Here is a 27,535-nt window from a genome sequence, read left to right on the forward strand (position 1 = left end):
GTAGTGTTCAGTGATTCATTAGTTGCGTATAACACCCAGTGCTCATCACCACACATGCCCTCCTTAGTACCCATCACCTGGCTACCCCATCCCCCAACCCCCTCCCCTCTGAAACCCTCAGTTTGTTTCCCGGAGTCCAGAGTCTCTGATGGTTTGTCTCCATCTCTGATTTCCCTCCCTTCAGATTTCCCTTCCTTCCCCTATGGTCCTCTGTGCTATTCCTTATGTTCCACATATGAATGAAACCATATGATAATTGTCTTTCTCTGCTTCACTTATTTCACTTAGCATAATCCTGTCCATTTACATCCATGTCGATGCAAATGGTGGGTATTCATCCTTTCTGATGACGGAGTAATAGTCCATTGAATATATGAACCACATCTTCTTTATCCATTCATCTGTTGAAGGGCATCTTGGTTCCTTCCACAGTTTGGCTATTGTGGACATTGCAGCTATGAACATTGGGGTGCATATGCTCCTTCTTTTCATTACATCTGTATCTTTGGGATAAATACCTAGTAGTGCAATTGCTGGGTCGTAGGAAAATTTAGTAAAGTTTTAAATATTAAGCTACCATAGTATGAAAATGTTATTCTTGTCATGTTTCTGGTCATAAATTTCTGTACATTTTGACTTGTAAAATGGAAGGGTATAATAAATCATGTAGGTGTTCTTCCATTTCTTTATATGTTTTTATTTCATCCCAATGGTGGTTTCTCTTCCTCAGAGAATTTCAGGTAAAGACTTAGTCCAAATACTTATTTGAATATTAATTTAAAAATTTATTATGTACATATTCTGTATCCTGTTGCTTTAGTAGACAGAATTATCTTCTTGATTGTCACCATTTTATTGGCAAAAAGATCCCCTGTTACTTGTACTCAAATTCATATGGTATTCTGAGGACTTGAAAGTTTGTGGTTCTTACGTAGTATATAATGTTATATTATTATCTGTCAGCCAAAATTGAGCAACATATTAAAGAATTAACTTCATTATTTTATTGATACAAGATTGTACATAATTAATTGGTGAATTAAAATGTTTAAAATTTGTATATTTTAGGTTTTATTATAACCTGATTTTTTTAACATTCTCTGTTATTTTTCATACTACTATTCATATATTTATGGTTTATATATTTGTGAACTATATTTTAGAAAGGAGGACTGCTTTCTATGGCAGGTGAACCCAATGAAGAATGGTTTGCCCCTCAGTGGATTTTGGATACCATACCACGACGTTCCCCATTTGTCCCACAGATGGGAGATGAGGTAATTGTTACCTGTTATAATCTTTTTCTCTTGGAACCTCAAGAGCACTCACTTTAATCAGTCTTAGGACATTTATATTCTCAATTCTGTTATAGTTATATGTACACTGTCTTAACTGCTCTCCTCCATTATATATTCTTGTGGATAGTGACAGAATCTTACTAGTTTTTGTATCCTTGGTGTTGTCGATAACCTAACCCTATGCTTCAGGGACAAAATATAACTCGAAGACAGAGTTTGAGTAAAGAGAAAAAGAGGAACAGTAGCTTTATTGCCTTCCCAGGCAAAAGAGGCTACAGCAGGCTATGGCCTTCAAAAACTGCTAGTCCACTGGAGGAAGGGGATAGGGGGTGTTATAGGGAAATACAGAATCAAGCTGGTTTTGATAGGCATTATGTACTTTCTACTAGCTCTTTTGTCATGTCTTTGGGGTGGTAACAGGTTCCTGAAACAAAAGGCTAAGAAGGGAGGAGGGGAGGTTTGCAGAAGAGAGGTAAAAGGTTACTTTAAAATCTAGCTTCACTGAAGCATTACTGTAGCCATCTTGATTTCTGTTCAACTTAGCACAGAATCTTCAATATATTAGATGCTCAGAGAATATTTAAATAAATTGATTGGCTTATGAACTCATGAAAATAATTGTCTTTATTTTTAGCTTAATTGCCACTTAGTGGAATTAAAGTGGTATTTTGAGTCCTAACTCAATTCTAGTATTCTTTTTTTTTTAAAAGCCCAAGCTCGGGGCGCCTGGGTGGCTCAGTCGTTAAGCATCTGCCTTCAGCTCAAATCATGATCCCAGGGTCCTGGGATCAAACCCCACATTGGGCTCTCTGCTCGGTGGGAAGCCTGCTTCTCCCTCTTCCACTCCCCTTGCTTGTGTTCCCTCTCTTGATGTCTCTCTCTGTGTCAAATAAATAAATAAAATCTTTAAAAAAATAAATAAAAAAGCCTATGCTCAACCTGATAGAAAATATACAAGAGGACAGTTACCCATTTCAGTGATTAGAAGAATGTCATTTCATGAGCAAGTCCTTCCTACTGAGCCTATGATTGAATAACATAGCCATGTTTATCACTGGTCCATCAAAAATTGATTTAAATTCTCTCTTATGAGAAAGTTTTCATTTTCTTATGAAAATTATGGTAACATTATTTTATAGTATTTTATGGTAACATAATATTTTAACTAAAATTGGCTTGTATATTCTCTGATATATTGAGTAATCATTTCTGAGTGATTAAATGTTTGCAGTTTTTAATTTAAGACTAATAATAGGAATGTAATATTGCCATCATAATAAAAGAAGGGGCAGAACTTTGCAAATGGGTCTAAAAGTCATGGGACCAATAAAAATTTCACCAAATGTTTCTCTAATTGACTTATAGATATCTTATACCAGACATAGTGATCAAGTAGTCTTATAAAGAATTACTTGCTCATTATCTTTTCATATTACTAAAATGTTTCCTTTCATGATTGTGTCTTCAAATAAGTATTGGAATTTGGAGCAATGCTTGTTTGTGTGGTTATTTTAGTAGAACATGCTCTGATGAATGCTATATTAAAAAAAAAAACCTAAAGAACTTTTTCAGGGGCATATTCAAAATCATGATTTGTTGTACTTATTTCCTGTTCTTATGGAGGCTTAAGGGGGATAATTTTTTTAAGATTTTATTTAAATTCCAGTTACTTAACATACAGTTTTATATTAGTTTGTTTCAGGTATGCAATATGCTGATTCAACACTTCCATGCAACACCTGGTGCTCATCACAAGTGTACTCCCTAATCTCTAGCACCTATGTAACGCATCCCCTTACCTACCTCCCTTCTGGTAACCATCAGTTTATTCTCCCTAGTTAAGTTTCTTTCCCAATTTCCCTTGCTCTCTCTTTTTTTCCCTTTGCTACTTTGTTTTGTTTTTTAAATTCCATATATGAGTGAAATCGTATGGTATTTGTATTTCTCTGACTGCCTTATTTCACTTAACATGATATTTTCTAGCTAAATCCATGTTCTTGCAAATGGCAAAATTTCATTCTTTTCAATGGATGAGTAATATTCCATTGTGTACAGATAAAACATCTACTGTATCCATACATAAGTCGATGGACACATGGGCTGTTTCCATAATTTGGCTATTGTACATAATACTGTAATAAACACTGGGGTGCATGTATCCACTTGAATTACTATTTTTCTATTCTTTAGGTAAATAACTAGTAGGGTAAATTCTGGATCCTAGGGTAGTTTTATTTTTAACTTTTTGAGGAACCTCCATACTGTGTTCCACAGTGGCTGCGCCACTTTGCATTCCCACCAACATTGCACCTTTTCTCCACACCCTCGTCAAGACTTCTTGTTTCTTGTGTAGTTGATTGTAGCCATTCTGACTGGTATGAGGTCGTATCTCATTGTAATTTTAATTAGTATTTCCCTGATGATGAGTAATGTTGAGTATTTTTTCACCTGTGTGTTGGACATCTGAGTGTCTTCTTTGAAAAAATGTCTATTCATGTGTTCTGCCCATTTTTTAATTGGATTATTTGTTTTTTGGGTGTTGAGTTTTATAACTTCTTCATATGTTTTGGATATTAACCCTTTATCAGATATGTCATTTGCAAATATCTTTTCCCATTCTGTAGGTTACCTTTTAGTTTTGTAGATTGTTTCCTTTGCTGTGCAGAAACATTTTATTTTGATGTGGTCCTCATAGTTTATCTTTGCTTTTGTTTCCCAGACATATGTAGAAAGAAGTTGCTACACCAATGCCAATGTCAAAGAAGTTAGTGCCTGTGTTCTCTTCTAGTATTTTTGTGGTTTGAGGTCTTTCATTTAGGTCTTTAATACATTTGGAATTTACTTTTGGTTTTGGGTATATGAAAATGGTCCAGTTTCATTATTTTGTATGTTGCTGCTCAATTTTCCCAACACCATTGGTTGAAGAGACTCTTTTTCCCAATGAATATTCTTTCCTCCTTTATCAAAGATAATTGATCATGTAGTTGTGTTCTATTGACCTATGTATCTGATTTTGTGTGAATACCATACTGTTTTGATTACTACAGCTTTATAATAAAAATTGAAGTCTGGAATTGTGATGCATCCAGCTTTGCTATTCTCTTTCAAGGTAGCTTTGGCTATTTCGGTTTTTTTGTGGTTTCATACAAATTTTAGGATTGTTTGTTACAGTTCTGTGAAAAATGCTGGTGGTATTTTGATAGGGATTGCATGAAATATGTAGGCTATGTTGGGTAGTATAGACATTTTAACAATATTTGTTCTTTCAATCCCTGAGCATAGAGCGTCTTTCCATTTCTTTGTCTTATCTTCAATTTCTTTCATCAGCGTTTTACAGTTTTAGAATACAGGTCTTTAACCTCTTTGGTTAGATTTATTCCAAGGTATCTTAATAGTTTTGCGGCAGTTGTAAATGGAATTGAGTCCTTAATTTGTCTTTCTACTAATTCATTTTTGGTGTATAGAAATGTAACAGATTTCTGTACATTCATTTTGTATCCTGCAACTTTACTGAATTCGTGTATCAATCCTAATACTCTTTTAGTGCAATCTTTGGGGTTTTCTATATAGAGTATCATATCAACTGCAAATAGTGGAAGTTTTATTTCTTCCTTGCCAATTTGGATGCTGTTTATTTCCTTTTGTTGTCTGATTGCTGAGGCTATGACTTCCAGTACTATGTTAAATAAGAGTGGTGAGAGTGGCCATCCCTGTCTTTTTCCTGACCATGAAGGAAAAACTCGCAGTTTTTCCCCTATAAAGACAATATTAACAGTGGGTTTTTTGGTATATGGCCTTCATTATGTTGTAGTATGTTTCCTCTAAACCTACTTTGTTGGAGGTTTTTATCATGAATGGAGGCTGTACTTTGTTAAATGCTTTTTCTGTATCTACTGAAATGATCAGGTTTATAAAGAGTTAAGAGAATGGAATAGTGGGGGTACGCTACATTTGCCTTGGCCCTCAAACACAGATAAATATCGGGTCATTCTGAACACTCACAAAATCAGTCTGAGGACTGAGATAACAAATTGAACAACTAGAGGGAAAAAAGAGGCCACATTAGGGAAACACAGACAGACTTCAGTGAGAAACACAGTGCCCACAGTGGAGGCTTGAGCTGCATACACTAAACCCTGCCCCCCTGAGCTCTGTAGGTGCTTTTTTCCTAAGGCAAGGTTGCCTGAGAGCCAGAACAACAGGCACCTTCCCCAGAAAACCAACACAAACCACCCCACTCTCATCAAGTCTACTGACCATGGAGTGTGGCAAAACTTCAGATCTAGTGGAAGCTGGATCTAGCTTCTTTTAACAAGCTGACCAGAGCACACCTAGCTAAAACTCGCCATGCACTGGACAAGGTCCAAGCACTCCCTACTGCAGGGAAGAAGAAACTCTGCAGAGGACTGACATGAGGGAAAGAGCAGCCAAAACACAGCAGCAGAGTACACACAGCATACACCAGAAACATTTCCTGAAGTATCAGGCCCTGATCACTATATGACATCTTCTTCATATAGCCATTACTCTCAGGAACAGGAAATATAACAGGCTTTCCTAACAGACAGAAGACAAGAGACCTAGGCAAAATGCCACATTGGAGGAATACATCCCCAAAGAAATAACAAGGTCATGGTCAGGGATCTAATCAATATAGGTATAATATGCCTGAAACAGAATTTGAAACAACAATCATAAGGATAGTAGCTGGGCTTGAGAAAACCATACAAGATACTGGGGAGTCCCTTACTGCAGAGATAAAAGACTTAAAAACTAGTCAGGCTGAAATAAAAAATGCTACAAATGAGATATGAAACAGATTGGATGTAATGACATGGATGGAATGAATAAGTGATATAGAAGATAAAATTATGGAAAGTAATCAAGCTGAAAATAACAGTGAAAGGAAAATATTGGATCATGGATGTAGACTTAGGGAACTCAGTGACTCCATAAAGCATAATAACATTCATATCATAGGAGTCACAGAAGAATAAGAGAGGGAAAAAGGGGCAGAAGGTTTATTTGAGCAAATTATAGCCGAACATTTCCCTAATCTGGGAAAGGAAACAAACATCCAAATCTAATAGGCACAGAGAACTCCCATCAAAATCAACAAAAGCAGGCCAAAACGAAGACATATTATAGTAAAATTTGTAAAATATAGAGATAAGGAAAATATCCTGAGATCAGCCAGGGAAAGGATATCCTTAACTTAACAAAGGCAGACAAATCAGGTTAGCAGCAGACTTATCAACAGAAACATAGGAGGCCAGAAGAAAATGCCATGATATATTCAATGTGCTGAATGGTAAAAATATGCAGCCAAGAATACTTGATCCAATAAGGCCTTCATTCAGAACAGAAGGAGAAATAAAGTTTCCCCGACAAAAACTAAAGGAGTTCATGAACACTATGTTAGTCCTACAAGAAATATTAAAAGGGACTTTTTGAGTGGGAAAGTAAGTCCAAAGGCAACAAAGACTAGACAGGAACAGAGAAAATCTCCAGAAACAACAAGGTAATACACGTGACACACAATGGCACTAAATTTATATCTATCAATAATCAGTCTGAATGTAAATGGACTAAATGCTCCAATTAAAAGACATAGGGTATCAGAGTGAATCAAAAAACAAGACCCATCTATGTGCTGCCTACAATAGGCTCACTTTAGACCTAAAGACAAATACAGACTGAAAGTGAAGGGTTGGAGAACCATTTATCATGCTAATGGATGTAAAAAAAAAAAAGCTGGAGTAACCATACTTATATCAGACAAACTAGATTTTAAACCAAAGACTATAACGAGAGATGAAGAAGGGCACTATATCATAATAAAGGGGTCTATCCAACAAAAAGACTGAACACATGTAAATATTTATGCTGCCAACGTTGGAGCACCCAAATAACAAACATAAAAAACTCAGTGATATACAAGTATATTATGGGACTTAAACACCCCACTTAACAAGCAATGGACAAATTATCTAAGCAGAAAATCAACAAGGAAACAATGGTTTTGAATAACAGGCTGGATGAGATGAACTTAACAGATATATTCAGAACATTTCATCCTACAGCAGCAGAATACACATTCTTTTTGCATGCACATGGTATATTCTCCAGAATACATCACATACTGGGTTACAAATCAGGCCTCAACAAATACAAAAAGATTGAGATCATACCATGCATATTTTCTGACCACAATGCTATGAAACATGAAGTCAACCACAATAAAAAATTTGGAAAGACCACATATACATGGAGGTTAAAGAATATCCTACTAAAAAAATTAATGGGTTAACCATGAAATTAAAGAAGAAATAAAAATACATGGAAACAAATGAAGATGAAAACACAATTGTCCAAAACTTTTGGGATGCAGCAAAAGCAGTCATAAGAGGAAAGTATATACACAACAGTTCTACCTCAAGAAGCAAGAAAAGTTTCAAATACCCAACCTAACCTTACACCTAAAGGAGCTAGAAGAGGTACAGCAAATAAAGCCTAAAGCCAGCACAAGAAGAGAAATAATAAAGATTAGAGCACAAATAAATGAGACAGAAACAAAGAAAAACCAGTAGAACAGATCAGTGCAACTAGGAGCAGGTTCTTTAAAAGAATTAATAAAATTTATAAACCCCTAGCCAGATTTATCAAAAAGAAAAGAGAAAGGACCCAAATAAATAAAATTATGAATGAAAGATGAGAGATCACAATTAACACCACAAAGATATTAAAAAATTATGAGAATAATATGAAAATTTATATGCCAAAATTTGGGCAATATAGAAGAAATGGATAAATGCCTAGAAACACATAAACTGCCAAAGCTGAAACAGGAAGGAATAGAAAGCTTGAAGAGAACAAAAACCACGAAAAAATTAATCAGTAATCACAAATCTAACAAAAAAAAGTCCAGGGCCAGATGGCTTCACATGGGAATTCTACCAAACATTTAAAGAGTTAATTCCCATTTTCCTCAAACTCTTGCAAAAAATAGAAATGGAAGGAAAACTTCCAGACTCATTCTATGAGGCCAGGCTTACCTTGATTCCAAAATGAGACAAAGACCCCACTATGGGGGTTCCTGGGTGGCTAAGTTGGTTAAGCATCAACTCTTAGTTTCGGTTGAGGTCATAATCTCAGGGTTGTGGGATTGATCCCCACTTTGGGCCCCACACTAAGTGCAAAGTCCACTTGTCCTTCTCCCTCTGCTCCTCCCCCTGCTCTTTCTAAAAACGAACAAACAAAAAAAGACCCCACTAAAAAGGAGAATTATAAGCCTATATCCCTGATGAACGTGGATGCAAGAATTCTCAAGAAGATGCTAGCAAATTGAATCCAACAGTACATTAAAAGAATTATTCACCACAATTATTCCTGGGCTGCAAGGGTAATTCAATATTTGTAAATCAATCAACATTATAACACCACAGTAATAAAAGAAATAATAAGAACCATATGATCCTCTCAATAAATGCAGAAAAAGCATATGACAAAATACAGCATCCATTCTTGAAAAAACCTTCAACAAAGTAGGTATAGAGGGAACATACCTCAACATCATAAAGGCCATATGTGAAAGACACACAGCTAATATAATTAATGGGGGAAAACAGAGCTTTTCCTTTACTGTCAGGAAGAAGACAGGGATGTCCAGTCTCATCACTGTTATTTAAAATACCTGGAATTCCTAGCCACAAGAAAGAGACAAAAAAATTAATAAAAAGCATCCAACTCAATGAGGAAGAATTAACTTTATTCGCAAATGTCATGATACTGTGTAGAAAACCCAAAGCACCCTACTAAAAATTCCTCGAACTGATACACGAATTCAGTAAAGTTGAAGGATACAAAATCAATGTACAGAAATCTTTTGCATTTCTATACACCAGTAATGAGGCAACAGAAAAAAATCAAGGAATCCATCCCATTTACAATTGTACCAAAAACAAAAAGATACCTATGAATAAACCTAACCACAGAAGTAAAAGATCTGTATTCTGAAAACTGAAATAATTACGAAAGAAATTGAAGAGGACACAAAGAAATTGAAAAATATTCCATGCTCATGGGTTGGAAAAGTTAGTATTGTTAAAATGTCTGTACTACCCAAAGCAATCTACACATTTAATGCAATCCCTATCAAAATATCACAAGCAACTTTTAACTGAGCTAGAATGAACAGTCCTAAAACTAAAATGGAACCACAAAAGACCCTGATTAGCCGAAGCAATATTGAAAAAGAAAAGAAAAGCTGGAGGCATCACAATTCCAGACTTCAAGCTATATTACAAAGCTATAGCAATCAAGACAGTATGTGACTGGCACAAAAACAGACACATAGATCAATGGAACATAGCAGAGAACCCAGAAATGCACCCACAACTAGATGGTCAACTAATCTTTGACAAAGCAGGAAAGAACATCCAATGGGTGGAAAAAAAGGCCAATCTCTTCAACTCATGGTGTTGGGAAAACTGGACAGCAACAAGCAAAAGAATGAAACTGGACCACTTTTGTACACAAGGTACAAAACTAAATTCAAAATGGATTAAAGACCTAAATGTGAGACAGGAATGCATCAAAATCCTAGAGGAGAACAAGGGAGAATCCTCTTTGTCATAAGCTATAGCAACTTCTTACTAGATGCATTTCAGGAGGCAAAGGAAAGAAAAGCAAAAATGAACTATTAGGACTTCATCAAGATAAAAAGCTTCTGTATAGCAAAGGAAACAGTCAACAAAACTAAAAGACAACCTTGGGAATGAGAGAAGATATTTGCAAATGACATATCTGATAAAGGGTTAGTATCCATAATATATAAAGAACTAGTAAAATTCAACACCCAAAAAAACAAATAATCCAGTTAAGAAATGGGCAGAACCCATGAATAGACATTTTTCCAAACAAGATCTTCAAATGTCTAACAGACACATGATAAAATGTTCAACATCACTCATGATCAGGGAAGTACACATCAAAACCACAATGATACCACCTAATACCTGTCAGAGTGGCTAAAATTAACAACACAAAAACAACAGATGTTGGAGAGGATGTGGAGAAAGGGGAACCCTCTTGCACTGTTGGTGGGAATGCAAATTGGTATAGCCACTCTGGAAAACAGTATGGAGCTTTCTCAAAAAGTTAAAACTAGAACTACCCTAAGACTGAGCATTTAACTACTATGTATTTATCCAAAAGATACAGAATTACTGATTCAGAAAAGCACTTGTACCCCAATGTTTATAGCAGGGTTATCAACAATAGCCAGATTATGTAAAGAGACCAAATGGCCTTTGATGAATGGATAAAGAAGAAATGGCGGGGCGCCTGGGTGGCTCAGTCATTAAGCATCTGCCTTCAGCTCAGGTCATGATCCCAGGGTCCTGGGATCAAACCCCACATCAGGCTCCCTGCTCAGCGGGAAGCCTAATTCTCCCTCTTCCACTCCCCCTGCTTCTGTTCCTTCTTGCTGTGTCTCCCTCTGTCAAATAAATAAAATCTTTAAAAAGAAGAAATGGCATATGTATACAATGTAGTATTACTCAGCCATCAAAAAGAATGATATCTGGCCATTTGCAACAATGTGGATGGAGCTAGAGTGTATTATGCTAAGTGAAGTAAGTCAGATAAATACAAATACCATATGATTTCACTCATTTGGAATTTAAGAAACAAAACAAATGAACATATGAGAAGGAAGACAAAAAATGAGAGACAGAAGCAAACCATAAAAGAGTATTAAGTATAGAGAACAAATTGTGGGTTGCTAGAGGGGAGGGGGGCAGCAAATGGGCTAAATGGGTAATGGGTATTAAGGAGGGCACTTGTGATGAACGCACTGGGTGTTATATGTAAGTGATGAATCACTAAATGCTACTCATCAAACCAATATTACAGTATAAATTAACTAACTGGAATTTAAATGAAACCTTGAAAAAAGCCAAAAATGAAATGATCATATGTTTTTTATCCTTTCTCTTATTAATGTGATACATCATATTAATAAGATTGATGAAGTGATGTGCAAATATTGAACCACCCTTGCAACCCAGGAATAAGTCCCACTCGACCATCATGAATATATTTTTTTAATGTATTGTTGGACTTGGTTTGGAAGTATTTTAATGATTATTTTTGCATCCATGTTCGTCAGGGATATTGGCTTGTAGTTCTCTTTTTTAGTGGTGTCTTTATCTGGTTTTGGTATCATGTTTATGCAGGCCTCATAGTATGAATTTTAATGTTTCCCTTCCTTTTCTGTTTTTTGGAATAGTTTTAGGAAGTATATGTATTTACTCTTCCTTAAATGGTAGAATTCGCCTGTGAAGCCTTCTGGTCCTAGACTTTTGTATGTTGGGAGATTTTTCATGAATGATGTAATTTCTTTGCTGGTTATTTTTGTGTTAAAGTTTTCTATTTCTTCCTGATTCAGTTTTTGGTAGGTTATGTTTCTAGGAATTTATCCATTTCTTCTAGGTTGTCCGATTTATTGGCATATAGTTTTTCATAATGTTCTCTTATAATGTTTGCATCTCTTTGATGTTGATTGTTATTTCTCCACTTTCATTGGTGATTTTATTTATTTGAGTCTTTTCACGTTTGTTTTTGTTATGTCTGGATAGAGTTATATAAATTTTGTTAATTTTTTTTTCAAAGAAACAGTTCCTGGTTTTGTTCATCACTTGTATTTTTTTAGTTTCTATATCATTTATTTCTTCTGTAATCCTTATTACTTCCTTCCTTCTGGAATGGCTTTAAGCTTCAGTTGTTGTTTTCCGTGTTCCTTTAGTTGGAAGGTTAGGTTGTTTCTTTGAGATTTTTCTTGTTTCTTGAGGTAGGCCTGTATGGCTTATATGCTTTGCTCTTAGGACCACTTTTGCTATATCCCAAATGTTTTGGACTGTTATGTTTTCATTTCCATTTTTTACCATATATTCTTTAATTTTTTCTTTCATTTCCTGGTTGTCCCATTCATTGTTTAGTAGCATGTTGTTTAACCTCCATACATTTGTTGTCTTTCTAGATTTTTTCTTGTGGTTGACTTCTACTTTCATAGTATTGTAGTCAGAAAAGGTGCATGGCATGACTTCAGTCTTTTTGTATTTTTGAGGCCTGTTTTGTGACCTAATATGTGATCTATTTTGGAGAATGTTCCATGTGCACTTCAAAACAATGTGTATTCTGCTGTTGTAGGATGGAATGTTCTGAATATATCTGTTAAGTCCATCTGGTCCAGTGTGTCATTCAAAGCCATTGTTTCCTTGTTGATTTTCTGTTTAGTTGATCTACCCATTCACGTAAATGTGGTGTTAAAGTCCCCTATTATTATTATGTTTTTACCAATTAGTTCATTTATGTTTGTTAAAACTGCATTATATATTTGAGTGTTCATATGTTGGGTGCATACCTATTTACAATTTTTAAATCTTCTTGTTTGATTCTCTCCTTTGTTATGCTATTGTGCCCTTTCCATCTCTTGTTAGTCTTTCTTTTAATGTAGTTTTTCTGATATTATTATAGCTGCTGTGGCTTTCTTTTGACCTGTATTTGAATGATAAATGTTTCTCCAGCCCCTTGCTTTCAATCTTCAGGTGTCTTTAGTCTCAAATGCATCTTTTGTAGGCAGCACATAGATAGGCCTTGTGTTTTTATCCATTCTGACACCCTATGTATTTTGATTGGAGCATTTTGTCCATTTACTTTCAGAGTAATCATAGATAGATATGTATTTATTGCCATTTTATTACTTGTTTTGTCCTTGTTTCTGGAGATTTTCTCTGATCCTTTCTAATCTTTGTCACTTTTGGTCTCTCTTTTCCCCCCCAAAGGGACCTGTTAATATTTCTTGGCAGGGCTGGTTTTGCTGGTTTTGGGTCATGACTCCTTCAGTTTTTGTTTGTCTGGGAAACTCTTCATCTTTCCTTCAAATTATGAATGATAGCCTTTCTGGATAGGGTATTCTTGACTGCTCCTTTTCCCCATTTAGCACTTTGAATAATCATGACACTCCCTTCTGGCTGGCCAAGTTTCTTTTGAGAAATCTGCAGCTGCCTTATGTGTTTTCTCTTGTATGTTAAGGACTTCTTTTCTCTTTCTGTTTTTCAGACTTTATTTTATCACTAAATTTTGCACATTTAATTACAATTTTTTTTACATTTAAATTCAATGAATTAACATATAGTGTATTATCAGTTTCAGAGGTAGAGTTTAGTGATTCATCAGTTGCATATAACACCCAATGCTTATTACTTCAAGTGCCCTCCTTAATGCCCATCATGCAGTTACCCCATCCCTCCACTCACCTCCCCTTTAGCAACCCTCAGTTTGTTTCCTATAGTTAAGAGTCTCTTATGGTTTGGCTCCCTCTCTGTTTTCATCTTATTTCATTTTCCCCCACATTCTCCTATGATCCTCTGTCTTGTTTCTTAAGTTCCACATATGAGTGAAATCATATGATAATTGTCTTTCTCTGATTGACTTACTTTGCTTAGCATAATACCCTCTAGTTCCATCCATATCATTGCAAATGGTAAGATTTCAGAATTTTTAATGGCTGAGTAATATTCTTTTGTATATATATACTACATCTTCTTTATCCATTCATCTGCCAATGGACATCTGGGCTTTTTCCATAGTTTGGCTATTGTGGACATTGCTCCTGTAAACATAGGGGTGCAAGTACCCCTTTGGATCACTATGTTTGTATCCTTTGGGTAAATACCTAGTAGTGCAATTGCTGGTTCCTAGGGTAGCTATATTTTTAACTTTTTGAGGAACCTCCATACTCTTTTCCAGAGTGACTACCAGTTTGCATTCCCACCAACAGTGTAAGAGGGTTCCCCTTTCTCCACATCCTTGCCAACATCGTTGTTTCCTGACCTGTTAATTTTAGCCATTCTGAGTTTTATAAAGTGGCATCTTATTGTGGTTTTTTTTTTTTAAAGATTTTATTTATTTATTTGAGAGAGAGAGAATGAGAGACAGCACGAGAGGGAAGAGGGTCAGAGGGAGAAGCAGACTCCCTTGCTGAGCAGGGAGCCCGACACGGGACTCGATCCCAGGACTCCAGGACCATGACCTGAGCCGAAGGCAGTCGCTTAACCAACTGAGCCACCCAGGCGCCCTTATTGTGGTTTTGGTTTATATTTCCTTCATGCTCAGTGACATGGAGCATTTTTTCATGTGTCTGTTGGTGATTTGTATGTCTTCTTTGGATAAATGTCTGTCCATGTCTTCTGCCCGTTTCTTGATTCAATTATTTGTTCTTTGGTTGTTGAGTTGATAAGTTCTTTATAGATTTTGGATACCAGCCCTTTATCTGATAAGACATTTGCCAATATCTTCTCCCATTCTGTAGGTTGTCTTTTGGTTTTGTTGACTTTTTCCTTTGCTGTAAAAAAGCTTTTTATCTTGATTATGTCCCAATAGTTCATTTTTGCTTTTGTTTCCCTTGCCTTTGGAGACGTGTCTAGCAAGAAGTTGCTGTGGCTGAGGTCAAAGAGGTTTCTGCTTCTGTTCTCCTCTAGGATTTTGATGGATTCCTGTCTCACATTTAGGTCATTCATCCATTTTTGAGTTTATGTTTTGTGTATGGTGTAAGAAAATAGTCCAGTTTCATTCTTCATGTGTCTGTGCAATTTTCCCAGCACCATTTATTGAAGAGACTGTCTTTTTTCCATTGGATATTCTTACCTGCTTTTTCAAAAATTTGTTGACCCAATTACAACATGTCTTGATATTTGTCTGCTTTTTTTTATTTTGAATGGAGTTCTCTTTGCCTCCTAGATCTGGATGTCTGTTTCCTTCCCTAGATTAGGAAAGGTTTCAGCTTTTGTTTCTTCAAATAAATTTTCTGTACCCTTTTCTCTTTCTCTTTTTCTTCTTCTGGAACTCCTATAATACACATGTTATTAGGTTTAATGGACTCACTGAAATCCCTAAATCTATTCTTGTGTTACATAATTCTTCTTTCTCTCTTTTGTTCAGCTTCACTACTTACCATTACTTTGTCTACTAGGTCACTAATGCATTTGTTCTTCCAAACTGCTGTTCATTGAATCAAGTATGTTTTCTAATATCGTTTAAGGCTCTCTTCCTATCTGATTGATCATTTTTTAACTCCTTTGTCTCTGTGGTAAGGGTCTCCCTGATGTCTTCTATTCTTTTCTCAAGCCCAGTGAGTTTCGTTATGATTGTTGCTTTAAATTCTCCATCAGGCATGTTACTTATATTTGTTTTGCTTAGATCTCTGGTTGTGTCCTTTTTCTTTCATTTGAGATGAATTCCTCCATCTTTGCATTTTGTCTAAGTCTCTGCCTTCTCTGTGTTACAAATGCCAGTTATGTTTCCTGTAAGTATTGGCCTTCTGAAGAAGAGATTATATAGTGCCCAGGGCCTGACTTTTCAGGGAGTATCTCGGGTATAAGCTGCTTCCACTCTGCTGTTGGGTTTTGGCTGTTTTATCCTTCAGGCCATTCATATGCAGAGGTTCTCCTTTCCTGCTCTGGGCTGTGTTTGGTCCATGGCCTGAGTTTTAACTAGATGTACTCTGGTCTGCTTGTGAAATGATTCCTGTCACCAACTCCATGAGAACTGAGGCCGTGCAGAGCTCTCTTGGCAGAATTCGTGGTGTGGGCAGGTGCTTCTGCTGGTTTTCTATGGGAGGGCCCCACTGTGCTGGGAGTGAGGCAAGCTTGACTGAAAAGGGCAGTTGCACCAGAGCACAGGGGTACAGGGCTTGGTGTATGCAGGTTAGGCAGCAGTGTCAGCACTATGTTACTTCTTGCAGGTAGCTCTGTATTTATACTGAGGGGTGGGAGAGGGAAATTATACCAATCAGCTCCTTTGTTCTCAGAGAGGTGTGTGAATGCTGTTTCCGGGATGTACTCCAAGAAGAGCAAATAATCTCCACATTGCATGTCCCATACGCTGTTCAGATAGCTGTGTCCATACTGTCTGCACCGGGGTTGTTTGCCTGTCTTCTCTCAAGGAACAGGGCAGTGCCCTCCTGCCTCTATCCCAGTCAAGCAAGCTGTTCTTTAGAGGTCTAGGTTTTAAGCCTCTCTGGTTGCAAGAACTCACAAAATTCATCCTGTCTTATTTTCCAAGCCAGTGGTTTTTGGGAAACATTCTCATTGTGTGTTCCCCCTTTGAGCACCTCTCTCTCTCTCTCCCCTCTCCATGACCATGGCTCCCTCCCCTCTCCAGCACCTGCAGTCCATTTCTCCCCAAACCAGATCTCCATATTTCCTACCTTCTTCAATGAGGCCTCTTCTGTACCTTTAGTTTTGGAGTTTGTTCTGTCAGTCTTCAGATCTATTTCTGGGATATTTAGGATGATTTGATAGTTATCTAGTTGTGTTTTTGGGACCATGAAAGCCTAGGGTCATCCTACTTTGCTGCCATTTTCCTCTAAGGGGAGTAATTTTTAATTAATCTTAGAAGACTTTATAAGATGTGGGGTACCTGGATGGTTCAGTCGGTTAAGCATTTGACTCTTGAATTTGGCTCAGGTCATGATCTCAATGTTGTGAGCTTGAACCCCGTGTTGGGCTCTACACTCAGTGAGGACTCTGCTTTGAGATTCTCTCTCCCTCTGCCCACTCCCCCTGCTCTCTCTCTCTCTTAAATAAATAAATCTTTACAAAAAAGAACACTTTACAAAACAATACAAGGATCTGTATATTCTTTGATCTGATGAGATGCCTCTGTATAAGACCATATTTGTCTTGGTGGAATCACTAAACTTAGCATATGCTTATATTGCTTCAAGACTGGTTTGTAGTAGGTAATGACAGTTGTTCAGGTAATGGAGAAGGTATATAAGTGAATTAGTCAGTGAAATACAAAAATAATGTTTTTAAAGAACTCATAAAACTCATAATTTTTTATAAAATCAGCTCTTAATGACAGTATTACTTTTTACTTTAAATGTTAAGCCCTCAGTATTTTGCCTGGAATGGCCATACCCACAGATCACTGCCTTTGAAAAATGCTCATTTGCCAAAGTCTAACTTAAATGGCAACTTCTCCTGGATGCTATTCCTGCTGTCCATTTGCCTGCCATTCTTCCCTCCTGAGCTTTCACACCTAAATTATTTATCTCTTATGGTACTTAGTATATTCTGCCTTATGTTGTACTCACGTGTCTGCCCATATCCTTGAGGGAAAGGATTTTATTTTGATATGTTAACCATGGCACCTAGTGCCTTGTACACACATGTTCAATCAGTATTTGTTGAGTACAGGAATAAATATATAATAAATGATATCTGAATAACATCTTTATTATTGATATTTTTACCCTTATAATTATGTTTCTATACTAGTATTTAAATCTTTTTACTGTTCTACTTGTTATTTTTAGGTATTAAAAATTCTGACTTAGAAACTGTTGATTGGTAGAGTATGTCAGTGTATTTTTTAAATCTCAGTATGTTTTTTTTTAATGTTACTTTTTGAGAATTTTATTATCTCTACTACCACTTTAAAATTATTGAGAACAAGAAACTTTTTTTTTAATGAATCAGAATATGGTGGTGAATGCTGTCCTAAGAAGGTGAAGGTGTTAACTAAGCACTTGAATTCATTTTCTTTCCATACTATGCCAGTTCTGATGTTAATTCTTGCAAAATAAAATTTCTAATCCATTTGGAAATTACTCTATTTAGTAACCTGTGGTTGTAATTACATATTATATATATATATATATATATATATATATATATATACACATACACATATACACACACAAAATGTGTAGGCTATCAGAATTTGATATTTAGAATGTTAATTACAGTTTGAAATATAGTACTTTAAAATATGACCAGTTTTGTGTACATTTGTCATTGATCCCTGTTTCTTCAGAAATTTATGAAGCAGCTACAGGGAAAAGGATTGTACAGTATGTGTTTATATTATACAGTATCTAGTGTGGGGCAACACAGTTGTGAGTACTGAATGAACATTATTTGATGGTGACAAATACCTTTATTATACATTTTTTTAAATTATAATTATGTTTGTTTTAAACAGAAGAAGACATTTGTAGGAGAATATATTGGGATATGTAGAATTGTTAAATAGGGTGCTGCTGTTTAATACCTTATGTTTTTTGTTTTAGCTTATCTATTTCAGGCAAGGACATGAAGCTTATGTGCGGGCTGTAAGAAAGTCAAAAATATACAGCCTTAATTTACAAAAACAGCCATGGAATAAAATGGATCTCAGGGTAAATTTGACATTTTCATAAGTGTGCAATTGAAATAGCTTTGGAATTAAGTTATTTGCTTTTATGTTTTTTTCTGCTTCATACATATTTCACTGTTGATTGTGTATCTAAGATAAGATGATGCACCATACTCTTGTACAATTGAGTGTTATGGGTCATATTTTATGTTTCCTGAAATTTGTACACTTCCTGTTGTCTTGATTATTTGACTTAATTTCCTTCAAGCTTCAAGTCGTCTAGTGTATATACCTTTCTATATTTGGAGCAAAATGGTAGTTCCCTGGTGTGGACATTTCCCTCAGCAGTTTTGTACATTCTGGAAGCTCTATAAATTGCGTGTGTGTACAGACACCCTTGAGGTTCTGGTGACTTTAAGATACAGTAGATATCATAAATCCCAAGAAACTCAGAACTTTGCGGTGCTTTATGGATTACCTATTTTGATATATTACCTTATAGCTACATGGTATTAAGTAAAATAGATATGTTTATTTCTTAGAGGAGTTTTTTTCTGACTGTAAATACATATTCATTCATTCATTTATACATACATAGATACATACAAACAAACAGATATAAGGATACATACACCATCATTTCTAGTTAGGTTTATGGGTGTTTTCTTCTTTTATTTTTCCAAGTTGGAGAACAAGAGACTAAAGAGAATTTTACAATGGTTTACAGGTAAACGAAGGATTGTTGTATGTTGATGTTTAGCAGGAAGGATACATGAAAGCATGTATATGTATTGAAATAAAGATTTAGACACTTGTAAAATATTATATTAAGGTTGTAAGGTACCAAAGTATCTTATCTGGCGAGCTTTACACAGTCATCTCCTGGTAGATAATGATGCTACCATCTATTCTGAATCAGGTGAAAGTTGAGTTGTAAGGTTTTTTACTTTTTTATTTTTTTTACTTATTATTTTTTTTGAGAATCAAGGAATGAATAAAACATATGATTTTTTATTTTTTAAATTCTAACCCTGTGGCTCTAGGAAACTGCAAGAGGCAGCATATGTGTGGGTGCAAGAGTCTGGGTTTTGGAATATGACCTGAATTTTAATCCAGATCTAATATATATACACATACCCAAGTGTGTAACTTTAAGCAAGTCACTATACCCATGAGGCTCAGTTTTGTCATCTGTTGTGTTACTAATAATCAATGATAGGGGTGGTTTGTAAAATAATATGTGGGCATTAAAAAAAATGTAAGTCCTTTCCCCAAATATATACATGCATGTCTACCTGCATACTTACATACTGTATTTCTGCTGGAAGAGTGATTCTTAACTAGGCAGAGCATCATAATCCCCTTGGGAGTTCTTTCAAAATACATATGACTAAGCTTGTATCCTAGACCTACTGAATTCAATTTTATAGGAGTAGGGTTTAAGAATATGAATTTTAAAAATGTTCTCAAGGGACTTCTGTTGCTTATCCTTGGTTTAGAGCCCTGCAATATACTACAGCCTGCTATTAAGGGTCAAGAACCATGTCTTACTGCCATTAGCACTTAGTGGAATACTTAATACTTGGTGGATATTCAGATAATTTTTAATTGTTTGAAAAATAGTGAAATACTATGCAAATGTTAGGCAATTACTTATATTGAAAGTAATAATTTATTGGTATTTTCATGAATAGGAACAAGAATTTGTTAAGATTGTAGGAATCAAATATGAGGTTGGACCACCTACACTATGTTGCTTGAAGCTTGCGTTTCTGGACCCCATTTCAGGCAAAATGACTGGAGAATCTTTTTCCATTAAGTGAGTAGCTATCTCTGGTTGTGTGTGTGCGTCTGTGTGTTTTAATCCCTGTCATGTGTTCTGCAGAGTACAGGGCTTAATGGGAGAGACAATACTATAGTACCATAGGCTTTAGAGTTTTAAAGGCCTGATGAGCACGGAGTGTTATATGCAACTAATGAATCATTGAACACTACACCAAAAACTAATGATATACTATATGTTGGCTAATTGAATTTAAATTAAAAAATAAATGAAGACCGGGATTTAATGTTTAATTTTTGGTCTGTTTCTCCACATAATAGTGTGTGTTTGTGTGTTTGTGTGTGTGTATAAAAACTTGCATGAGTATGCATGCATGTGTGTGTAGCTAATATATATGTAATATAATATAATGTGTGTGTGTGTGTGTGTGTGCGTGTGTGTGTGTGTGTATGTATACAGTTGACCCTTGAACAATGTAGGAGGTTATGGGCAATGACCCCCACGCAGTTGAAAATCTGCATATAGCTTTTGACTCCTGAAAAACTTAACTAATAGCCTGCTGTTGAGCAGAAGCCTTACTGATAACATACTTAACTAATAGCCTGCTGTTGAGCAGAAGCCTTACTGATAACATAAAGTTTTGACTAATACGTATTTTGTATGTTTTATGTGTTATATTTAGTATTCTTACAATAAAGTAAGCTAGAGAAAATAAACATTGGTAAGAAAATCATAAGGGAGAGAAAATACATTTACAGTACTATATTTATTGAAAAAAATCTGCATATAAGTGGGCCCGCACAGTTAAAATCAATATTGTTCAAGGGTGGATTGGACATATATACATATATATATCCATGAGCAAGTTACTTAACCTCTCTGAATTTATGCCTTCACCTGCAAAATGTAAATGTTAATAGCTTCTCAAGATTGTTGTGATGAATTAAAAGAAAAACCTTTATAAATGCCTAACTGTGGTTGAAACATGGTAGTTGCTTTTATTTCTGTTAATAATAATAGGAATAGCTAATCAGTGGTTCATTTCTTAAAGTTTGAAATCTGAGATGAAAGAACATGAATTCATACTTTTCTTAAAGAGGACTTAATATAAAATACCTTATACTAAGCTTTAAGGATCTTCATTGGTGTCTTTATGTTTTTGAAGTGATATAGTAGTAGGCAGGGAACTCCCAAACAAATAAAAGCAGATGGAGTTTAATTAAAGCCATTTGCAGGAACCTTGAGACTTGCAATGGTTTTTAAATGGCTCCACGTTAATCATATATCTCAAGATATTTAGTAAGTAACATAAGCTGCTATATTTGTATATTGATTTATATGTGCTTTATTTTTTGTACAGGTATCATGACATGCCAGATGTCATTGACTTCCTTGTGCTACATCAGTTTTATAATGAAGCCAAAGAAAGGAACTGGCAGATAGGTAGGTATAAAATTCTCACTTAATAACTATTAAGTTTGAAATAGAGTAACTTTTTAAGTCCAGTTTAATAGACATAAACTAGTTTAACATGTAGTTGGTAAAAGCTGTTAGCCAAATTAGAAAGATCAAATTAAATTTTTCCTTCTCAGTTGTGTTTGGGTGATTTTTTTATGCATATCGTGTGTGGCATATAACCTCTAAACTTTCTGCAAATACCTAAGCTGTTAGAATACAAAGGTGAATTACAAAGAAAATCATCAAATGTCAGTTGCCCTAATATAAAATACTTAACACTTGGGCTCTTAAGCAGACCATTACTGATTGTGGTTTTCTTTCTTTCTCTTTTTCTCCCTCTTTGTCTGTCTCTGTTTCTCTCTGTACCTCTACCTCTTTCTACCCCTTTTCTCTTCCTCTCTTCTGACCTCCCTCCTCTCTCCCTTCCTTAACTCCTCACTAGCTATTTGATCTTGGGCAAGTTTTTCATCTCTCTGTGTCCCACTTCCATTATCTGTATAATGGGAATCATAACAAAACATACCTATAAGGTTGATGTGAGCAATAAATGAGTTTATATATAGGCAACACTTAAAATGGTACCTAAGTACTTAAAATTTATACTATGTAAATGTTTGTTATTAGTACTTTTAAATTCTCCTTTTTTATGGGGGAGAAAATTTTTGTTCACAGTGGTTTGGTTTTATAATCCTTATCCCTTAAGAGGCAGAAAATTAGTATGAAGAGATTTTTAAAGGCAAAAAGCTGAAAGCAAAAAGGAAAAGGAAAAGAAACAACTGTAGTAACATGTATAGTACAAGAAAAAGTATGCCTAATGATGATCCTAAATAATTGATAAAAGATTATATGTGGTAGCATTTATTTAAGAAGACATGGACATATCTGATTTATTTCAGAAAGATTACTAGTACTTAGAAATCAAAATCCTTAGTGAAGGTAAAATGTAAAATTTACTCATCTGGGAAACTCAGATTGAAACCTCTAATAATGATAGATACAATGCTACTTCTGTGTCCAACACAAAGTAGCAATTTAGAATGTGAACAAAGCTATTATTCTCAAAAACATCCTTTTAAGAATTTCTAAAAACATTATAGGTGATAGATTCCGCAGTATAATAGATGACGCCTGGTGGTTTGGAACTGTGGAGAGTCAGCAGCCTTTTCAACCAGAGTATCCTGATAGTTCTTTCCAGTGTTACAGTGTTCAGTAAGTACAGTTATGGTATTTTATGCCTGACATAATACTGTAGAACTATATGGACTTTCTATAAACCATATTAGGAATAATACCTTGTTAATGACTTATCTTTATCTGACCTGTAAGGAAGTAATCATAGTACCTCTAAGGAAGGAATGTGATGATAAACCTCTTGGGTCCAGTATGCATGCTAAAACAAAGCAGTAACTGAAGACTTATTTCTACCTCCCTTATGCCTGTATTTTCTTTTAAATATTTCTGTTTTAAACAAGAATTACAACTATTATTTCACGAAGAATACTGAAATTAATTCAGTGTTTAAAGTAATTGTTATAGCCGGAATATAGCAACAAATATTAGTAACCAGTCCTTTATTTAATGGTATGAATTCTAGGCAGAGGTATTATGTTTGGACGTACTATTTGTCTACAACATTTACTTTAGTTCATTAAATACCAGCATTGTAAGATTCCTAATAAATGAAGTTCTCTTCTCAAGAATGATAAAGGTTTATTCTGTGAAGATTGACTTTTAGTCTCCATATTGCTGACGAAAAGGGAATAATAAAATTTTGGAGATGCTGTAATACTTAGACTGTAGGATAAAGTAGATTATCCTACAGAAAGAATTGATCTATCAAACTGACTTTTTTAACCTGAAAAGAATTTTCCAAAGAGATCTTTATTCATTCTGTATCCTGGCTTAATATTGAATACATGCTGAATTGGAATTAAAAAAAAAAAAGCCAAGTAAAACTAAGTGTAAGCTTACTGCTCTCTATATTTCATATTGGTGGACTATTCTCTATTTTTCTTTAATTTTCTTTGTTTTCTCTATTAAAGGTTTATTATTATCTTTATGTAAGTGAAATTGTACTTTAAGGAAAATTGGATTGCTGTTTCCAAATTTTACCCCAAGAAGTCATGCAAATTATGCTAATATATAAAAGTGTCATGTGAATTTGATTAGTATCTTGTTATTTTTTAATAGCTGGGACAATAATGAGAGAGAAAAGATGAGCCCCTGGGATATGGAGCCAATTCCAGAAGGAAGTAAATATGCTTTTAAAAATGAATTATAATTCTTCTAAAAGAAAAATGTCAGTAGCATAATATTGGAAACTAATGATTTCTGATTTTTCATCTTATACATAGCTGCCTTTCCAGATGAAGTTGGTGCTGGTGTTCCTGTGTCCCAAGAGGAACTGACTGCTTTGCTATACAAACCCCAGGAAGGAGAGTGGGGGGCTCATTCCAGAGATGAGGAATGTGAACGGGTTATTCAGGGCATCAACCACCTTCTTTCCCTGGGTACGGTGGATGTGAAGGAATATTAGGAAGGAAGAAGGAAAACCAGCAAAATTTTAAGTTCTACAAAAGGAAATACATTTTTTCACTGTATACTTTTAACTTAAGAGGCACTTTTAATTAAATGATTCTAGTTTAACATTAATATTTTGATACATTTGGCCAATGTAATGACAGATAAATGCTTTCTATTCTCTGGGGGCTTACAATAGTGAAAGCAGGCATATAATTGTCTTTTACTTTCTTGAGTCACTTTGGCTCTCTGGATATTTCCTGAGCCTGACTTTGGATGAGTTTTTTGGTAGACAGTAGGTGAGTAATATATTTTACTCACATGCCTAAGCTATATTATCTAAGCTGTTTCACTTGAGCTGTTTGGCATTTATCTAGAAAAGACATCAGTTTGAAGTTAAACCCAGTTGTCTTTTAATTTTTCTCATTTTACCTGATTTGAACCAGTGTGTCATACATGATTCATAGGTATTATGTCCAAATAAAGAGAATGACATTTTAACAGTATTTGCCTAATATTTGCATAATTGAATCATTATCATTTTAGTAATGTAGTATATTGCCCTCCCTTCTTATTTATATATGAGTTTTTGTTAAGGTGAAATATTAATGTCTGTTATAACTACCTTTTTTTATTTTGGTAATATTATAGATTTTGCCAGCCCTTTTGCTGTTCCAGTGGATCTCAGTGCCTATCCCTTGTATTGTACTGTAGTTGCTTATCCAACTGACCTCAACACCATTAGGCGGAGACTTGAAAATCGCTTTTACAGGTCTGTTTAGTTTTATAATTTACTATAAAGTTCATAGCTTTACATCTTTTGTTTTCCTTTTTGTATAATGACACAGTGAGATCTGTATTTTCATAGTGTAAAATAATCATTCAATATACCCACTCCAAAATTTCTTGTAAAAATTTGGAACACTAGGGTGCCTGGATGGCTCAGATGGTTAAGCGTCTGCCTTCGGCTCAGGTCATGATCCCAGGGTCCTGGGATTGAGTCCCGCATCGGGCTCCCTGTTCCTTGGGAGCCTGCTTCTCCCTCTGCTTGTCTCTCTCTCTCTCTCTCTCCCTGTCTCTCATGAATAAATAAATAAAATCTTTAAAAAAATTTTGGAACACTAATTTCCCTTTTTTCAATAGATTCTCAGTCTTCCAGGGAAAGAAGGAGTATGGAATAAAGGACAGGGAAGAAATTTTGAGTAGCACAAATCACATGTGACACAAAAACTACAGTTAACTTTAGTTTAATTAAAGGCAGATTAGATAGTTTGTGAATTCATCATAATTAAGGTGCTATAGAAACTTGGAGCATGATTAAATCCCCTGTTGAGGAATTAGGCAGCAGTTAGATTTAATTACCAGCCCCAAAATGTGTTTAGATAAAGAGCCAAGTTATTTTTTTCTTGGTTTCATTTGGGAGTAGGGTAATTATGAGAGAGTGGTAGAGGGTAGCTTTTGGTACCTCTCTCACCCCAAAGCCTACTGTGTCCTAACTATAGTTATTCCAACATGAACTGGTTATAAATATAACCAGTTGGGGGTATTTTATAACATTACCTGTAATTTCATTTAATAATATATATCATAAAATAACTAGATAAAAATCTGTCTTTTTCTAAAACCTGGTTTCTTTTTTTTTCTTGATCTTCTCATTTCTTCCCCTGAAAACTAAACATTCTTTTGACTTTATCAAAACACTGTTTGTTTATGTTTATACTTATTTGGTTAAATCACTATTTACCCACAATGTCCTGGGTCAGTTCTTTTTAATATGAAGTCCAATGGTTCTTAATTCTTACCTGTGCTTCAAATACTGTAACTATATACCTTTATTAGTGCACATTTGTTATACACATATATTAAGTCACATACAGATAGTAGAACACCTTTGACATACCATGATTGAGTGCCTGGTTGTTCTATGTTGTATATTCCTAGAATATACTTTAAATCATCAACCAAGAGTAACAGGGTATGTTTTTCTTTCATAGGAGAATATCAGCATTAATGTGGGAGGTGCGCTACATTGAGCATAATGCCAGGACTTTCAATGAGCCAGACAGTCCTATAGTTAAAGCAGCCAAAATTGTAACTGATGTCTTACTTCGATTTATTGGGTAAGAAGCAGCTTTATCTTCCACAAGAGCTGATTTCTGATTTAAAAAATATATATATTGAAATGTTTTTTGACTTTCTTGTTTCTTAGGGATCAGAGCTGTACTGATATACTGGATACTTATAATAAAGTTAAAGCCGAAGAACTAAACAGTACTGATGCAGAGGAGGTGAGAATCACAGCATGATTAATAGGCATGAATTCCTTTTCTGTTTTTTGAAGTACAGTAAGTATTGTGTGTATTATAACTGGCTATAAGCATTGAAACTGATTTCTAAAACCTGGCTGAGCACCTGCATTTTTTATATTAAACTCTTTAACCTGTATTTAGATGGTATATACTAGAAATATAGTGGTGCTACAATTTTTAATCAGAGACAGGTAGGCAGTTATCCTGTTTGACTCAATGGGTTTCAATGATGAGAAATCAACACTTCATTTTCCAGCCTTAAAAACAAGACAAAGCACTAAATATTTTAAAAAGAATGTTTAGTTTTTAGAAATTTTAATAGGGATTAATTTTCTATGCAATATGTGCAAAATATTAAAGTATTTTAAAGTTTCAGGTTTCAAAGTACATTTTTAGTAGTTTCATGGAATTGCTATTTAATTTCCTTTTTATGGGAATTTACAAACATAAGCCAGTTTTTCTTAATGAAATCAAATTAGTATTATCAGCAGACCTGCACATATCTAATTGCCCCACCTAGCCATATTCCCATTTTATATAAAACCATTTTTTATTGAAAGCTATGATAGAAGCAAAAACCAAGAAGAGGATGAAACAGTAATGGAATGTGATAATTCAAAAATCTTTAGTGGAAAACAATTCTCCCCAAGGATGAGTGACTCAAACATGCTAGATTCTATTTTAATGACTATTGTATAGAGATATTTTACATGTTTATATTGTCTGTACTGTTAATATCTAGAACAGTAAATCCCCAATTTTTTTCTCTTTAATTGACATAACATTAGTTTCAGAGGTATAACAAATGATTCTATATTTGAATATATTAGGAAAGAATCACCAAAATAAAACTAGTCACCATATATAGTTACAGTTTTTCTCATGTGATAATAATTTTAAAATTTACTTTAATATATTCAAGACAGTATTAAATTATAGCCACTATGTTGTACATTATATCC

General features: G+C 34.9%; 1 protein-coding gene across 5 annotated transcripts in view; it reads left to right on the top strand.

Moving 5' to 3' along the window:
- The window catches only part of BRWD3 (bromodomain and WD repeat domain containing 3), a 218,259-nt gene that overhangs the window by 142,552 nt on the left and 48,172 nt on the right, over nucleotides 1-27,535 (top strand). For all 5 annotated transcript variants that reach the window (XM_027608730.2, XM_027608726.2, XM_027608729.1 and 2 more), the window contains 10 exons: nucleotides 1,164-1,277; nucleotides 18,439-18,546; nucleotides 20,198-20,322; nucleotides 21,647-21,729; nucleotides 22,842-22,953; nucleotides 23,935-23,996; nucleotides 24,099-24,254; nucleotides 24,916-25,036; nucleotides 26,259-26,384; nucleotides 26,474-26,552. In XM_027608730.2, coding sequence (XP_027464531.1) covers nucleotides 1,164-1,277; nucleotides 18,439-18,546; nucleotides 20,198-20,322; nucleotides 21,647-21,729; nucleotides 22,842-22,953; nucleotides 23,935-23,996; nucleotides 24,099-24,254; nucleotides 24,916-25,036; nucleotides 26,259-26,384; nucleotides 26,474-26,552 — 1,086 coding nt within the window. The remainder of the gene's footprint in view (nucleotides 1-1,163; nucleotides 1,278-18,438; nucleotides 18,547-20,197; nucleotides 20,323-21,646; nucleotides 21,730-22,841; nucleotides 22,954-23,934; nucleotides 23,997-24,098; nucleotides 24,255-24,915; nucleotides 25,037-26,258; nucleotides 26,385-26,473; nucleotides 26,553-27,535) is intronic.

This window comes from Zalophus californianus, chromosome X, assembly GCF_009762305.2.
Source record: "Zalophus californianus isolate mZalCal1 chromosome X, mZalCal1.pri.v2, whole genome shotgun sequence".
NCBI classification, from domain to species: domain Eukaryota; kingdom Metazoa; phylum Chordata; class Mammalia; order Carnivora; family Otariidae; genus Zalophus; species Zalophus californianus.